General features: G+C 38.0%; 1 protein-coding gene across 4 annotated transcripts in view; it reads right to left on the bottom strand.

Annotated features, from left to right (window-relative positions):
• LOC121317101 (N-lysine methyltransferase SMYD2-like) overlaps positions 1-18794 on the bottom strand; it is a 99641-nt gene extending 80847 nt beyond the window's left edge. For all 4 annotated transcript variants that reach the window (XR_005950481.1, XM_041252706.1, XM_041252705.1 and 1 more), the window contains exons 1-4: positions 18402-18794; positions 14652-14715; positions 5021-5131; positions 3912-3972 (exon numbers count right to left, since the gene is read on the bottom strand). Coding sequence is in view for 3 of the 4 variants with exons in the window: in XM_041252706.1 (XP_041108640.1) it covers positions 3912-3972; positions 5021-5131; positions 14652-14715; positions 18402-18577 (412 nt within the window). In the remaining variant the exon portion in view is untranslated. The remainder of the gene's footprint in view (positions 1-3911; positions 3973-5020; positions 5132-14651; positions 14716-18401) is intronic.
• Between the last annotated feature and the right edge of the window lie 204 nt (positions 18795-18998).

The following is an 18998-nucleotide window of genomic DNA, read 5'->3' as shown; positions in this document are numbered from 1 at the left end:
CTCCGACTGTTGCTGTATTTAATTTGTCTGTAGTCAACCCGCTGTTTTATTTGTTTTGTCCCAGCACTGTTGTGGTGTTCGTGTGAATCTGTTATCTGCAAGGTATTTTCTCATAGATTTGAATATTCTGCACAGCGCCCATTAATTGTTTTTGTATTTCGGAGTCAGCCCATACGGACAACAAACATTTTGCCTCCTTATTTTCTCCACATGCCACCATAATTTTGCTTAGTGGCAGCCATTGTAAAGGGTTAAATGTAATTCTGTTCCCCTGTCCACTTCCTATATAAGCACACGTCTCCCTGCCACATGATTATGCGCCACATCAGGTAAGACAAAGCAAAGCGGGCCAGAAAAACGTCAGTGGCTGGCCAGGGCTGTTGTGGCCAGCAGTGGAAACACTTAATTTATGGCCAGCAGTCACAATGAAGACATGTTGTCGAAGCACGTTGTTTGCTTTTTGTTTGCTTTTAATGGAATAAACTTAGAAGAACAATTTAAAATACAAAATCACAGTGGTCCTGTCCTATTTTTTGAGAGTGCGACCTGTCTTGGTGGACTTCACTTAAAAACTTGAAGCAATCGTGAGAACACATAAGATTTCTTTCTGTTATATATATCACAGACTTAATTATGGTCGGCACCTCGTGGGGGTTAAACATTGGATGGGATTTTTTTTTGGAATTACACACACACACAGCCTATACAAAATGTTCACTTTTTGTTGCCTTATAGTCTGGAATTAAAATACATTAAAATTTTTTTTTTTTTTTTTTTTTTTTTTTTCCCATTTATCTACACATCCTATCCCACAACTTCCAAGTGAAAAAAATATTCTAGAGAGCTGCAGAGAATTAATTAAAAATAAAAACTGAAATAGCTTGGTTGGATAAGTGTCCCCCTCCCCCTTATAATAGCAATCCTAAATTTGCTCAAGTGTAACCAATCGCCTTCAAAATCACACACCAAGTTAAGTGGCCTCCACCTGTGTTAAATTGTAGTGATTCACATGATTTCAGGATAACTTTAGCAGTTCCCTTAGGTTCCCTCTGATGGGTAGTGCACTTCAAAGTAAAGACTCAACAATAAGCACCAAGGCGCTTTCAAAAGAACTCTGGGACAAAGTTGTTGAAAGGCACAGATCAGGGGATGGGTATAAAAAAATATCAAAGGCCTTGAATATCCCTTGGAGTCAAAACGATTATTAAGAAGTGGAAGCTGTATGGCACCACCAAGACCCTGCCTAAATCAGGCTCTCCCTCCAAACTGGATGACCAAGAAAGAAGGAGACTGATCAGAGAGGCTACCAAGAGGCCAATGGCAACTTTGCAAGAGCTACAGGCTTTTATGTCCAAGACTGGTCAAAGTGTGCATGTGACAACAATATCCCAAGCACTCCACAAATCTGGCCTGTATGGATGACCATGAAAGAAGGAGACTGATCAGAGAGGCTACCAAGAGGCCAATGGCAACTTTGCAAGAGCTATAGGCTTTTATGGCCAAGACTGGAAAACCTGCTGCCCTCTGTAAGAAAGCTGAAACTGGGATGGAAGTTCACCTTTCAGCATGACAATGACCCAAAGCACACAGCCAAAGCTACACTGGAATGGCTAAGAAACAAAAAGGTAAATGTCCTTTAGTGGCCCAGTCAGAGCTCCGACCTAAATCCAATCGAAAATGTGTGGCACGACTTGCTGTCCATCAACATTCCCTGAGCAACTTGACAGAGGTGTGCAAAGTTGGTAGAGGCCTATCCCAACAGACTCACAGCTGTAATTACTGCCAAAGGTGCTTTCACTTTAACTCAGAGGGGTGGAGACTTATCCAATTACGATCTTTCAGTTTTGTATTTTTAATATATAATTTTTTTTCTCAATAAAAACTTTTTTCCCCTTAACAGTGTGGAGTATGGTGTGTAGATAACTGGAAAAAAATCCTCATTTAAATGCATGAAAAACTGAGGCACTGACACAACAAAATGTGAAAAAAGGTTCAAGGGGGTGTAGACTTTCTATAGGCACTAATATATATATATATATATATATATATATATATATATATATATATATATATATATATATATATATATATATTATATATAATAGAACTTTTGCAGAAAAACTTCATTAATGCATCAGTTAGGGTTTGTATTAAAATGACAAAAGTAGCAAAATACGATGTGCGAAACCGTAACTCTGCATTCCCTCCCACCCCCTTCCAGGCAGTGGAAGGGACAAGGCAACACAAGCAACCACAGATAGCCATCATCAGTTAAGATGAACAACATACAACTCTCTGCAGATAACACAAGAGACATCCATCATCACGGTCCACTAGATGTATGACCTCTAAGTGCTCCCTAGAGACCTACTGGGAGGCTGCTGAGGTTGTCGGAGAAGGCACTCTGCATAAGAATGGATATTTACAGAACACATGTGTGTGCTATTGTGAATAGGCTGGCTGTAGGGGTGACATCAGGCCAGGAAATGAAACCAAAACATACAGCAACTGCGGGTGAAACTAAGACGCTGCAGCGCTCAATGTTTTATTAACACACAGAAAATAAAAGGTTTGAACAAAACAGCACAAGACACTTGAAGCCAAAATAAACAGACAAACAAAACAGGCGGTGGACAACGCTAAACAAGTATTTGCTTTGCTTTGCTTTTAATTATTTTCTCCTTCTCTCTCTTGTTCTCCAATCTCGAACACACAACCTCGAGTGAGTAAAACGTGCATCTATAAACATACTGTTGTGCCGGGATTCAATTACTAATTCATTATTCACTTGAATCCCAGCATGTGAAGTAATTTGTGCAATCCGTGCTCACATACTATTACATACTTTTAATGCATGTGAAGTGCAATCCCTGTGTTTAAATACAACTATATATTTTAAATCACGTGTGCTACACAAACCCATTTATATCCCATGCACCAACATTAACACACAACACATAACACACACATGGGCAGGGCACACTGCCCCAGCTATCTACCAACATAGTGCTAAAACACTAGCGAATACAGAGCGTACTGGTGTTACAGCACAACGTATACAGTCCAACTGTGATAGTGATGCCAACCCTCCCATTGAACTGTACTGTGTTGCTCATCCAGTACGATACTGAAAACCCTTGGTTGATCCGTGTTGTTGGTGCTGCCCTTCATCACAATTCAGAAAAGCAGTTCTTAAGACACATGTAAAACATGTGACATACTGATTTTATACAGGTTAATTGAAGAATATTTTTTTCTTAAACAGTCCCAAGTCTAAGACTAGACTTCATTCAAGGCAACCCAATGCAGGTTGACTATGATTAAGAAACCTACTGTGTTTTCTCATCACGGTAAAGTCACCCCTTTGATTCCTAACTGTCTGTTTGTTCTTAAATGCAATGGGCTACTGCAGTACCAAATGGATCTCTTTTAAATATTAAAGCAGATACTTAGAAGCACCAGAGGGCATGGAGTGTACTGTACCCCGAGTATGCATCACAAAATGGGGTTCTTAGTAATTCACCTTTGAAGCTTTCTAAAAGAAATGCACTGCTACAGGACACCATTTGTGATCTGTATTCAGTTTTATCACACCTTCCTCATGTCAGGTCAAGCCACATGATTCCATATATCTGGAGAACCACTTTTCCAATTGCTATGAAGCTTGGTGTTCATATCATTTAGCACAAGTTATTGAGAATATTTGATCCTGGAGATATCTGTCTGTTCACACATCGCTCTAGGTCATAACTAAGATTTTGCACATATATGTAGAATTGCGATTAAACATGAATGACTCATTCTTATTTTACAAGTGGGAGGTGGATTACTTAAAAAAAGTAGTACAGAGAACCCCCCCAGACCAGCCTTTCACCCTTCCGCTGGCAAAAAACATTTATTAGAATACTTACGTGATTCAAACTCGATCACCTTTAGAAGTTTCTCCGATGCTGTTTTTTCCATCTGTGTTTTCTGCAATACAAAAAAAATAGGAAAAAGTAAAAGTAAATGTGAAAGCTTAGCAAAGATATAGGCAATAGAAAAAAAAAAACCTAAATTTCTTTCCCAACAACATGTTTAGCACATGAGACATAATCCCATTCATTTACTTAGATGGTTCTTTAACCCTTTAAGCTGTATCGATATGAAATGCTTTTAAATGGTGTACTCAATCCAAGATATTAAACACGCTTTCCAATGTAGTTTTCCTCTTATATACACATTAGACTTTAGCAATTAGTAAATGTGATTCTGAAATAGTGCTTTATGGTTCAAAGGATTTTTAACTGGTCTTTCGCCTTAATCTGTTGAAATCTATCTACTATGGGGAGATATGGAGGGGAATAAAATTTGTTCAGCTCAGTCTTTAGTGCCTAGTAGTTGACACAGCAAAATAGCAACAATCTATCTAGCTTTTCTCAAAAGGCTTGTGGTTGATTCAACAGGGAATCCGAGTTGACCTGAACACCGACAACAACGTTATAAGGGCAGAACCAGTCTGAGGTGCCCAGGGATACTGCACAGTATGTACAGAAAGTATCATTTTGGATTCCTTTCCTGTGTTCAAATTAATATTTCTAAACCTAAATTACAGACTTTAAAAACATTCACTTTTCAAAATTGCTTTATGTACTTCAGAGGTCCTATTCAATTAAAAACATTCACCAAGTTCTACGAATACTGTAAATAGAAAAATAAAGTGAGCGATGAAAGGAGGCTATAATGTTTCATGTGTTCCTGTCAATGTTCTTTAAAATCAAATGACTAATGGGGCCTACATATAGCTGTTGTCTACTTGGTGCACTGAAAAAAAAAAAAAAAAACATTCCTAAGCTTTTCACACAATTCTTCCTGCAATAAGAAAATGAATCCTGACCCCTTTTGAAACAGAAGAATTTGTCTCTGAAACTGCACAACGGAAGGTGTAATTTTTTCAAATTGGCAAAGTCAGCCTCCTGCATTGTGTCCATGACTGCAGGAGAGTATTGGCAGCTCTCTCAACAACTCCCTCTCCCCTCACCTGCTTGGCAATGATTCTGGCTGTAAGCCGAACGGTCTCCGAGGGATCCCAATTCTCCTTGAAAATGCACATGGATGAACATTCTAGCTTGTGCATCGGCCAGTCCCCTCTCTGCAAAAGAAAAAAAAAATAAAAACACTTTGTTCGGCTAGAAAAAGCACAGATTGTGATTTTTGGACAATTCGAGTTAACTTACAACCCAACACGTAATTGTCAGCAATCCTGATAGTAACTGTTTTCCTTATAACCATAGTAAGACACAAATCCTTTCTGTTAATGGTTATCAGTGTTTTAATATATTGGTGCACGTCCAGCTTGATATGTTGAGTGAAAAAACAACACCAAAGCTGAGGCCTGATCTTTCAGTCATTGTATCAAATGTAACACTGAGACCTGACTATAGAGTATACAAAAGTATAGTGCTATGAAAACAAAATGCTCTCAAAAAATAATTTACCACAAGTGTGATGGTGCAAGTTCCATCCCATGTAAACAAAATAAAAACTACAGCCTTGCTTGAGCCTATGTGGACATTAAAACACGACTTTTGTTTTAAGCAATTATTGTATACCTACTGTGGATGTAAATTGTGATTTTAACCAATGTAAACCTCTGGTATAAAACAAGAGAAAAAATATAAACAAAACTAAAATATGCACTTGCCTGTAAATGTGGAGGGGTGGTGAAGCAGGTTGAAATATGTAAGAAACAGGAAAAATGAAAATGGTTAGCAATTTTAAAGAACTGTACTGAAAGCGGTTCTCTTTAAAAATGTGCACATTTTCCTAGCGATGCGCAAACAGCATTTCGGTACCTGAAGTGGATATAAAGGAAAACAAACAGAGAATTACAAGATGTTTTTAAGAAAAGAAAATGACTTATATTTTGTTTGTAAAGGTTTATTAATGGCGGGCAATCAGTGCCGGGCCAGTGCTGCGGCTGCCGCAGAGAGATACTATTTTGTGCAGAGGGGCTTAATATAACCTCTGTGTTACCGTAAGTCTTGTGGCAGAGTGGTTGCAGCGTGCAGATGTGGTGAGATCACTGACCAGGAAGAAGCAACACAAACCAAAAATGCTGTGGCTGAAACAGCCGTACCCGTATCTTTATTAAATAATAATGAACAAAGACTTCAAACAAATAGAAAACAAAAAGGCACGTTGGCCAAACAAACAAACAATAAAACACTAAAAAGTATTGGTTAATATACCAGCACGTCTAACAATTGTTATTTCTGTGTTTTAGACTCATGTCTCGCCTCTGACACTCCTTCCCCCAGTGCAGCCAAACGGCTGATCTTTTATAATTTGTGACCGAGGGCTAACCAATTATCAATTATTATATTATCCCTCGGTCACGTTCTCCACTGGTCTACCAAGTCTGTGTGACTGTCAGCTAGTTAAACAATCAGTAGCTGATGGTCATACATTCTCACAATGTATTTAAAATAATAAATACAAAACTTGTTGCTTGTCCGGCCAAACAATACATAAAATACAAAATAATAATAAAACAACGGGGATTAACCCTTTACAGTCCATTTATTCAGCGCTTGTCAGGTGCGTTAGGTCCAATTTATTTTCACACGCTTTGTTTATTTTACACTCTTAATTTTTTTTTTTTTTTCAGCGTAAAATCACAAAAGGACACTCAGTACTGTATCTCCAGTCAAGCACTATCCCTTGTTTGCTTTATTTTTCACATACCTCTTTTAGACGTGCATACTGATAAATCCCCTCCTGATCACTCGTTTTATCACCAAACTCCTCAATAATGAGATCCAAGTCATTATTTTATTACTATAACATCTCAAAAAGCTCTGAAAATGTCTGTGACATTCTCCGAGTACTGGATGCAGAAGAAGCTATCTCCATTGTTATGTCTGTGTCTTTTACACATCTACTAGTAGAATATTAACCACTTCTCTGCTAAGGCCCTGGTAATTCCCTGTGCTACAGGCATTTTGTGAATTTCCTGTTTTACATGAAAAGTACTCTATTTTCCTTTTCCGATACCCCTGGTAATTTTTTATTTGTCAGACTGAAGTTTCTATTTGTGCCAAATTTCTGGGGGTTACTTGGTCACGTGAACTCAAAATACATATATTATTGTAAAAAAAAAAAAAAACTTGCTTTTTCATTAAAACGTATCACATTTAGTCTCTATATTGGGAATGTTTGGTGGAAAATGTAGAAACTTTTAAGCTGCTGGATGTGTCCGTGCCTAAGTAGAAATATTTGCATTGGTTTTCAGGGGGTTTACATGCTCAAGAGAGACACCAGGGCACTTTGAACTTCTGCATTTTTCAAAGGTCACTCGCAGTCCATTGTACCACCTTAATTTCAACTGGCCACTACGCCACCAAAGAATGAGGTAAGTAAGCAAAAATATACCTTTTCTGAAACTGCACAAAATAAGGATTTTAGAAATTGGTAACATGACCTTGTATGTCAATGGGGTGTTACCCACAATCCTTCTGCAATTTGAGGTAATGCAGTTTTCAATAGTAAAAGTCACTTGTTCTTCCTTATATTTGGACCTGTAAATTTAACAGTTTTTGTTCCACTGTTAAAAAGACAGCGTTTATGAATTGCCCCGAGTGTCCCGAATTCAGAGATACCAAATATGTGCGCCTTTACATAGTTTGTAAGGCATTGACATTGATGACCATTGAAATATTGATTTCTTGCATGACATAAAAACAATTAACTTTTACAACCTCTGGTTACATTTGTTAGTGTTTATGGTTGTTTATTTAGTTTATTTCTAATACTCATGTACCGTGTGGTATTTTTCAAAACACTCCTCCAAACAGAGGCCTGGCTGCGAGGGACAGGTTGGACAATAGTACCATGTACCCCTCCACATGCCCTTGCGGAAACACACACAGCACTTTTTTTGTGGTTTGGCTTTTTTCTCGGACAGTGGCAGCGTCCCTATAAAATGCTGTTCAGTCAATCTTGCCGCCGTTTCCAGTCTTTGGACTCTGGCATAGGTTGTTCATCAAACAGGATGTTGGAGATCACAGAGGTCTGAAAGTCCAGAAAAGTGAGCAGATTCTCTGGAGCTGTACTGTACTCTACATGGCTATTGTAAAAAGAAATCTGGACCATGCACATGGCAAGTTTTTTGTACCACGCCATGGTTTTCCTAGCAGCACTGTATGACTCCAGCATCTGATCCGACTTATCCACGCCTCCCATGTTTTTATTAGGGGCTTCATTGTGTGCATGTCCTGACCTCGCACAGGAACTGGTATAGTTGCCTCGTCATGGATGGTGGTGAGGAGGTACACATCTTTTTTATCAGTATATTTCATTGCCAGCAGTTCATCGCAGCGCAGAGCACTAGTTTCACCACGCTTCTGTTTCTTGGTTACCAATTGTTGGGGAAATCCCTTTCCGTTTGGTCTTATGGTGCCACATGCTAAAGTTTGTGGTGTGTAGAAGGCCCAGGTTGTCCCCATGTGGTGCTAAATTGCTGAGCATACAAATTGGTTTGGGTAACCAAATACTCAAAAAGGTCATTAGTTATGAACAACTGGAAAAAGTTAATTGGAATAAATCCAATTATGCTTACCCTGGTACCTGGTGTGCCAAAAAAGGGTGGACTTTGAGGCTGGATATTGTTAGGGGGGGTGGGTTGGTTAGGGGTCCAGTGATAGATAGGCTGAAATCTACCAGCCCTTGGTCCAGGCCCAGCTACTGTGCCCTGTTCTGGTAGGGGCTCAGGTTCAATGTCCATCGGCTCCTCTTCCTTATCACGGCTGGATTCCTCACTGGAGGAAGAGTCACTTGGCACATATTCACTACCACAGTCATCAGGCACAAAATCCTCCTCTGTGCCTGCTTAATTAGGAGGTCAACAATAGCCTCTACAGTAAGCTGGCTTCTTTCCATTTTACTGATCAAACCCTCCACTAACTCACAAATATTTAAATATATTTCATTGGAGCAAAGGAAAAATAAAACCAATCCAATAACTCCAAACAATAGTTTTTGGGATGTTGGAAATTTGGTGGAAAATTATTTTAATATATTAGTATTTGTATATACACCTTTAGCCTTTAATAATTGGTAACCATTAATCAATAAAGTTCACCCCCCCCCCACCCCCCCCCCCCCCCCCCCAAAAAAAACCCCCCTATTATTGATGGAGACTTTAGGCTCTCTTCTCTGAAATCCGAGAGAAAAATCGGTTAAAACATATACAACCTAACATATAAAGCAGTAAACTCTAATCAATAAAATACACCTTTCAAAAAACTGATAACCACTCTGAAATCCGAGAGAAAATTTGGTGAAAAAAAGGATAGAACCTAATATATATAAATCAGTAAATACTAATCAATAAAATACACCCAAAAATGTAGAACATGAAAAAAAGCAATGAGACAATGAAATCGGTCAAATATAAGTGTTCACAATATAATTGAAAAAAGCCAAGTCGTTTTCAAAATTGCAATACAGTATATCTTTTTTCTAAATGGAGCAAAAGAAAAAAAAATTGAAACCAAGTCGTCCAATCAAATATTTTTATGATATGGAGAAATGATAATACAAAAGGATGACAAAAAGAAAAGGTTGTCAGAATGGCACTACTCAGGAGCAGACAGTATTTTCGTCTACCGTCACATTAACATCAGCTGTTACTTCAAAGCTAATATCATGAAACACATGTTGGTACAAAAACTACTAATTTTATTATCAATCCACATTGAAAAGAAAACTAAAGTTACACACAGATTGTTTTAAATTAATTCACAATGTTTCATAGTACAAGCCAGAGAGAGCCACCGCTTGAGTTCAGACAGGTTGTAAATAAAATATAACAACGGCATCACAAAGATATTTTGTCGGAGAAATATAGTGAAATTAAAGCCAACGACTGAATATGTTTTGTAATAATTACTCAATCAGTGCCGCCGAGTGAAAAACGGCAATCGACTTTTTTTTTTTTTTTTTTTTAACCATGTGTTTAGTCAGGACGTGCCAGGTACGTCCTGAAGCAGAGGGGAGTCACTTTGGAGGACGTGTCAGGCACAGAAGAGGTTCAGATAGACATAATTAAAAAAAAAAACCTATATGAACATAATTTCGATATTTTATTTAACATTATGCAATATAAGAAACTACAATATGGCATCTTAAAAGTCTACAAAGCGATATGTAATTTCAATATGTCATTGTAAAATTATTAATTCTGCAGGGCGCGATGCAAAACTTTTGGCCATAGCTGCCCCCCCCCCATATAACATAATAAATAAACAGACTCGTTTGTTTCTCAACTTTGTTTTCTGTCATTTATATGTAGGTTGTCGTTGCAATGAAAACAATCTGTTGACTGACAGGTTTGAAAGTTGTGTTTTGTGAATGGGTAATTGAATTTTATAAACGTCTCTGAGGTGGCTAGATAGTGGCATTTGTGTGTGAAAGTGGCATTGGAAAGAAAACAACAGTTCACCTTAAAAATGTAAAAATGTTAATTCATTCATTTACTCCAGATGTTAGTTATATGTTGTAATATTGCTCAGGTCCGTTTGGAGCCCAGGTTACCAGGAAAGTCCGTTTTCTGACGTGTCCTATGAGTGTTAATATGTTACCTTATCATAGGTAAGTTTTTTCAGGGTTCCAGACAAACTTTTTGCCTTGGGAGCTAATGGCTCCTATGCCAAAAATGTTGGGCACCAAATCCAATTGTTGGGCGCCACTTTAAGAGCAAGTTGGTTGCTTCCATATTCAACTGCTTAAAATACAAGAAAAATGCTAAAGTGATACAAAAACAGAAATCTAACCTTTGCACTCGCTAGTTTGCTGCCTCATTGTTCATCTATGTTCCCTGACACTGACTTGCTCTGCCTTGCCTATTGCCTACACTGCAACTGCCCTCAAGTGCTGCAGCTGTAACCGTTCTTCCTCCTTATGTGGTCATTTTACATCTGATTCTATAAAAGTGAGCTTAAAATGCCCTGCAGTTCTGCATTTTGGCAATGTGTTCCTTAACTCAGCCATCTGAACTAATTGGAATTTGGCCTTAACTTAAGGCTGTGAACTACATACAACTATCAAATCTTATTATTCACAATCTGAGTCAGTGTTGCCGACAGTTAAAATGTCTACATCACTTGGCCAGGATGTGCAATTTGGTCTTCGTTTCCTTTTACCTGAGGACAGCCAGCGCTTAACACAGGCTCTGGATCAAACTTTTCAAGGGAACAGACCTCTGCACTGATTCTCACGAGATCTTCAACAATTGGCACATTAAGTGAGTTGCGTAGCTTGGGTTTAATTCTGTTTTGTGCAGAAAATCCACATTCACAGTGGGAAACTGATATTGGCAGCACAAGCATGATTTTCACTAAATGTAAAAGATTTTTTTTTAATCTTTTGTTAGCATGACCTCCCATAAACCAATGTAGGATTTATCCATAAACTGACCTTTGACTAGTGTTTTAAGCATTCTCCATTCTGCTTGAACTGCATCAACATTGTATCCACTCCTTGCTAAAAGTTCTATATACCAATTCAGTTGCTTCTAACTGTTCATCACCAAAGTCCACAGTATCCCCAGGCCATGCATCATGGCAGCAAATTGAAAAACAATAATTTGGGGTCCTCCTGAAACCCTCTCCTCAGTGGAAAGCTTAATCACATTGCAAAACTTGTACTCAAACCCCCTAACTGTGATTTCAACAGTTTTATCAATATGTGTCTTTAGGTCATTTTTTAAAATCATGGGTCTGGGGGTCTTATTTTCAGAGTAAAACAGGTTTAAAAGGCACTGAATCGTAAAAGGACACAGTACTGCTTCTTCAGCCAAGTCTCACCACTTGTTCGTCGTATTTTTCACATACCTCTTTATAGACGTGCACACTGATAAATCCTCTCCTGATCACTCGTTTTATCACCAAACTCCTCAATAATGCGATCCAAGTCATTATTTTATTACTATAACATCTCAAAAAGCTCTGCAAAGGTCCATGATATTCACTGAGCGGTGGATGCAAAAGCAGCTATCTCCTTTGTTTGTGTCAATCTTATCTCTATGGGGCAGCTGGTAGCTCTATTGCTCAGATACGCCCCCTTTTTTCCACGTCATTCGGCTCCTATCGGTCTCACTTGGCCACTGAAAGGTTTTCCCGGCTTTTTCCAGAGAAAAAACGACGAGACCTGTAATTGACGTCTTTTTGATGAATGAAAAGGGAAAGTGAAAATTGTAATGTCGGCCCGATCCGACATAGGACCACAAAGGGTTAAGTTTAATATCCTGAAACGTAACGCAAAGTCTACATTATTTTACTGGAGGCTGCACAGTACACAAACACCCGTTTATCAGCTTGATATGGTAACCTTTTCAATTCCCTATTGCTTTTCTTTTGTTTCATTCTCAATCCATTTGTTCTCAAGACCCTTATTATTAAACTTTCTTAGCGTTTTCAGGCACGTTTGAATTGCACGTGTGCAACAAACAAACATTTCCAAGTTCAGTGTCTCAGTTCTGCTCCACATTCCTCACACTGACGTTCATATTCGGACCGGCCTTCTCACACCAGCTTAAAAGTCACTGGCTTATGTATATGATTTTGCCATGGAGGTCACGGAAATAGTGAAAATCATGAATTTGAATAAAGTCCCTGAAATCTTGGAAATGCATGTAAAAACAACATTTGATTAGACGCTTCCTTTAAAAACTGCAGTATTTCATGCACTGAAAATACAAATCCGCAAGTGTCTGTAAATTGTTTGGTTGTGTAGCATTTACGTGTATCTATGTAGGTAAGCGAATGAGATAGCTGAGCAAGCACGCATGTAAATGGACGACAGCTAAAATACCAAAAAAATGTCAGAGAGCTGTTTAATGTGAGAATAGAAGTTTAACGACTTAACTGTGAACTGTGTTGACTTTCTTTACAACACACGGTTTCAGAATCGTGGAAAATTAAAACCTGGTTCATACTTCTGTTCCAGATGAATTTGATAAGTCAGGCGCAGACAGCTATAAAAGCAGTGCAGCTTCACTATTTGCATCGTGTGGCAGCCCCTTTTGCTGCGCAAATTGGTTGCAGCTGTTGTTCAATCTTTAAATATAGATTGCATCTGTGCAATAGGATACATTAACATTTAAGTACATGTGCTGAGTTTGCACCTCTTATACAAGAGTTTTAAAAAAATAAATTTGTACATCCATCCTCTCAACCAACAGAGAACCCGAAAGGGAGAATTTCAAACATTAATTAGCGATGCGGGTATGTGACAAAGTACGGCTTTCCAAACTGTACGGCTTTCCAAAAAAGACTCAAGATTGTAGAAGACGTCATTACGACTTGTCCACAGGGTCGGAGATCCTCACCTCCGACCAGAAATTATGTCAGACTCTGAAGTATGTGTTGTGTACTCAAAAGTAATATTTAAACTTATCAGTCATCAAAAGCAATAGTCTTTATATTACTGGTTTTGGTGTACTATTTAAAAGCTCTTGTGTTTGTTGATGTAGCTAAAACTACAATATTTGGTGACCTTACTGTGAAGTCTTGTTTTTCTGTCGCACCTTGTCCGTGAAATGTACTAAAAATTACTGTGCCAAAATCACAGCCTTAATCACTGCGCATTCAAACATACTGCATTCATACGTATTGCACATAACATTTAAAAAAATGTACTTAAAAAATTAAAGTGGAAGATTGCACTTTTGGTGTTCAAGCTAGGTTTTTGAAAAGCTAGCAAGAAAAGCCAATGGCGCCTAACCCCAAAAAGACAGCCCTTATTGGTATTTTGGCCAAGTCATAATACAGTTCCATTCAGTACTGGTTCACATTCTTGCCATTTTGATATTCTGTACACTTATTACGATGAGCATTAAGTTGAGCACTAAGTTTAAATTAAACAAGCTGTATTTGGTAGTGACTGGAGATACTGCCACACCCACCAACTTAATCATTACCAATTTTGTACACAAATATAGGCAACATTTAGCATCATAATGACTCAGATTAAAAACAGTTAGGTGTATATTTTATTTCATTTTAATTCCAAAATGTCTGTTGGCATGAAATAAACTATTTCATGCCCAAATAATGGTCAGTTAGTACATTAATCAGTTAAGTTGTATCTACAGGCGTTGTAGTGGAGATGTACTTTTTTTCTCCACACAATTCAGTTTTTTAATCTTGTCCAGGAAAACAATCCCTAGATGCAATGCAGAGAACTTGCACTCATAGGGAGGCTGAAACGTTGCCATGGACACAAGCAATCAAATCTTACTGCTACCAAAGCAAATAGATATTTACTACATTATAAACATATTTCAAGTGATTGGCACACGATAAGTGTAGAAGAGGGCAAATGAGGGCTAGGCATTGTTTCTTGTTGTGTAATTAGTACACATTTAACAAGATTAATTCAGTTGTAATTAATACCTGCTGAGTTACTGCACATCCAAGCATAATAAACTCTCAAATTAAGAAACACTGCTCTTTTAGATGAATGTCATATCCGTGTGGCCTACATGCAAGGTCAACAGTGGAGCTCAACTGTAATATTATTTTCATAAAAAAGCATGCAAACTCCACAAAACCACAGTTAGTGAAATGGTGAAATACATTTCACAGAAGCCAAAATGCTGGTTCTCTTACCTGGCAGTCAACGTTGCAGTAGAACGCTTGTTTGCATTTCCCACATTTGGAAAGCCCCTCTTTCCTGCAGTGCACAAAAACAAAGACATGCTGGGAGTCCAAGCTATGCGGTTTGATACTGCAAAACAACATGCATTTAGGGAAAACATATCCTCAGTAATGACACATTTTAAATTACTTCAAACGCAAAAGTGAAAACAACCTTTTTAATTACCCTCAAGGAAGAAAACAATAAATATGTTGAGGAAAGTAAGTTAGCCGACAGCAGTGTCGGTCTTGTATCACATGCTAATTTTGTTTAATTAGCCCTTTTTAGACAAGTATGAAGGGTATGAGTGCCCTCACGCTGCGAGAGGGTGTCCTTTCAGGGCTGGCTTGAGGCAACTTTCCTAGCAGAGTCTATAGAGCAAAGACTGCTAACATTTCAGCTTATCCAGCAAAGCCAGAAAAAATAGTCACATAACAGCCACCGGGAAAGTGCCTTTTGAACAAGGAAAAATAATTTGATCTTGTCATTCTGATAAACATTCCAGATATCAAACTGAATAAAAGCACAGATTAAGTATAGGTGAGAGCATTTGACAGATGCTGCCTAACCTATGCACCTGGAATTTCCTTGTACTGTGGTGGGGCGTGACCGAGTCACACAGAATCAGAGGGCTTAACTGAACTCTCAAATTCCAACGTACAGTAGTGTCTGTAGAGGTTAGTAATGAACCTTGGATCGATAGAGTTGACTAGGGATTGCTCATGAAGCAATGTGGGGAATAGCATGGTCACTGCTTGTGCCATCAATGTTTAAATCACAGCGTAATTGAACATTATTATTATTATTTTTATTATTAATTTTGAATAGAGCTATGGCCAAAAGTTTTGCATCGCCCTATAGAATTAACTAGTTTTGCTTTATAAAGTCGACTGAAACCTGTTGAATAACTTTACGTAACGTATTGAATGACATACCGCTTTATAGTTTTCCATATTAGTGTTCTGCAAAGGCTTCTTCAGGGTAATATGCTGGTAGTATAATAAATGATATCCCAGGAGTAATTGTATAACTGTTCTGTAAGTATGAGGGAATTCGGATTCACGGTACTGAAAACTGAATAATAAACTTCCAAGTATAGTCCAAGAAGTGACATCAGAAACTAGCCTAAAAACCTTATACAATGGCCACAGACAGCTGGGTTGTGCAAAATATTGTTAAGTCATCCACCAACCAAATCTTTTAAAACCTGTGGAATGTTTACAGTGCTTCGTGTCCTCTTTCAGAATAACGTACTAATAGGCTTTAAAACTAACTTATTATCTACAGCATCAGCTCAACCTTGAGTACTCTCACATCCCCTGAGGGCTGTAATGCAACTATATTATAAAACTATTAATAATTTATAAAGCTCACTGAAGACATTGAAAATATGAACAAAGAAGCAGTCTCAGCAATTATCAGTAGTGTGAAGTTTCATGTTCATTCTTTGAATTGCAATAATAAAAAGATAATGGCACTGCTGAGTAAATAAATCACATCCCAATAAACTAGAGGCCTTTAACAGGTCAGTAATGTGAAAAGTTGTGAAAACTAAAATTGGTCCAAATAGCGGAGACAGTGGTGCAAGACGTGTTGATTTAAAATCCAGCTTTGCCACAAGTGAAATGTTGGCTTAAATTTTTCCTTAGTGGATATTTTGCATCACAAAAGTCAACACAATTATCACTGGGCCCCATCAAACATATTTGGTGGACATGAAGGCAGAACTGCTATACACACAAGAGTAGCCTCTCAAGGTCAGGCTTGACACATAAATTCAGGGAACTGTAGGCAAGCTTGCATTGCAACTACCACTGGATAAATAAAAAAAAGCTCTAGTGGCAATAATCCAAACCCTTTCATGAGTATTTATTGCATCAGATAATGTTCCTATTGCATGGCAATAATATGGTGTTATTTCTGAAAAATGAAAAACACACAGAATTTACAAAACCATAAACAAACATCTCTGGTCAGATTACCAATACTTTAAAGTAGATTTTGAACTGGGTCATTCCAGCACAAGTGGAGCAAATTCTGTGGAGGAGTTTCCTTCTTTTGTGCTTGATGATACATAAACCACAACTGTGATGGAGAAAATGGTGCCAGATGCCTGCAAAAGAGGGGAATAACTCATGTCCCGCATGATGAAAAAGTTACTGAAAGTGGTAATAATGGCTTGCATAAATAATGTTATCATTTCAGAAAAAGAAAAAGAAATTACAATATGGGCAACAAAATAAGGTGAACAAAATAACCAGTAACGCTTTGTTTTAATCTGCAGTTTTCACTACTGTAGCAACCATAACAGAGGTGTTGTTATTTGTTGTTGAACAACTTTTGTTATTATCCCATTAGTGACAAACATCCAAGAAGTCAAGTACACACAGTCACTGGCCAATGGAAATGCTCTACACAATTATATTGATCTTGCCTACGTCTTTCTGCGAATATTCTACTATAAAATACCAAAATAGTTTTACTATCATTTCATGCAATGATATACTTAGTCCTAAGTTACATTGTTAGTTTAGTCTCCACGTATGTTTCAATTACTGCACTACAAATCCGAGACCTAATACGAAGTGCCATTGCTGGTATGTTCAGACCTGTGCAGTCAGCTGCTGAATTTGTGAATCTGAATTGTACTTGCCTACCCATACCTGCACTAGATGACTGGCTGTAACTCCTCTACGCTCCTCTGCCTCCAGAGCCCGCTCCTTCCCCACCCTCACCCTGCAGTGGTGGAATGGGCCTTCCTATAGATGCCAGGAATGCCCAGTCCCTGACCACCTTCCGGCGTCTCCTCGAGACACATCTCTTCAGACAACACCTGTAAAATTCAACTCTCCCCTTCTGGTCTATATAGCACTCTGCCTTTAATGCACTTATCTGCTGCCAATTTTACTGTATTTAATCCTGCACTTAACCCAATCTGTAGTATTTTGTATTTCACTTGCACTCGTATCTAAAGATTGGACAACATTGATAGTTTTGTGAGAATAGACGAGAACTTGCACGGGGCTATAGTTTGGCATGACACAAATACAAACCTCTTATAATCTTGAGTCATTGTATAAAACATAGAACAGAATTAATTGTACATTAATTCCTATGCATGTAAACCGTATTTGACATACAACGGGGATCCATTCCCACTAGTTAGGGTGCTTTTAATAAATACATAATTGTGTGCAAACGTTTTTGTAATAAAACGTTCATATATATATATATATATATATATATATATATATATATATATATATATATATATATATATATAGATATATATATATATATATATATTATAAATAATCCACCCACAGCTACATAAATGATTACTTTGTTTTGAGAATTTTCTACTACAGTTGTCTTACTGAAGAAAAGTGACAGTACGACTTTGTGAAACCGCATGTTTCCGATTCCTTCAGCTGAACATGATGATGCATTTAATTTTATATCTGGACCATATCGAGTTTTTTGGGTTTTTTTTTTAAGTGAGTTTAAGAAAAACTCAAGCTTGGCTTAAATCTTGTACGGGAATTAATTAGGACTTATTTTTTTAATTATTTATCGCAAAACTGAAAGTGCGTTAGGGCCAACAGGAAGCCTTTTTCCGTCACTCCCTAATGACTTCCGTCCAGCATGCAGTCTTTCCAGTTCAGAAAACACGCTAAGCAACATAACATTAACAGCAAATAAGTACAGTCACAGCCACCTACCTTGCAAAGCAGAACTCACAATGATTCCCCCTCTCACTGACAGTTAACACATAAGTATACGCCGGACATGTAAACACCAAATCTCCAACTTTATAGCGTCTTAATGCCCTCAGTCCCCTGCCTTTGCCAGGGCTTGTGAACCTTTCGATTCCTTCTGCCGTGCTCTCCGTCTTCATTTTGTTGATGTAGTTGTCTGTTTCCCCTTTTAGATTTGTGGTGCTTTCACGGGGTTTCTACTGCACCCACTTGATTTTTGTTTTTCTTGGGGTAAGATCGGGTTCAGTCTCTGTTAGAATTCGCCTTACTAGTTTTGCTTTTATTCAGCAGCGTCAGACTACCCTAGAACTACATACATGGTAGTAGGTTCAAACATCCCAGGCAACTGCTGCAGGATCCCGTTGGGTCCTAAAGTTCGTTAAATTCACTGCACTCGATGCCAGTACGTAACCTTACTGAGGACAATTCTTATGATTTAACGTCACAATCAATGTGAAAGTCCATTTGTTCAGATTCTAGAAATAGACACTGAGACCAGTATTGTTAGTTCTTTTTTAAATTGTTTTACCATTTTTGTATCTATCTTGTGGCTGATCATTT

The sequence above is a fragment of the Polyodon spathula genome, chromosome 6, assembly GCF_017654505.1.
Source record: "Polyodon spathula isolate WHYD16114869_AA chromosome 6, ASM1765450v1, whole genome shotgun sequence".
Lineage (NCBI taxonomy): Eukaryota > Metazoa > Chordata > Actinopteri > Acipenseriformes > Polyodontidae > Polyodon > Polyodon spathula.
This window is presented reverse-complemented; position numbering and strand designations above follow the sequence as displayed.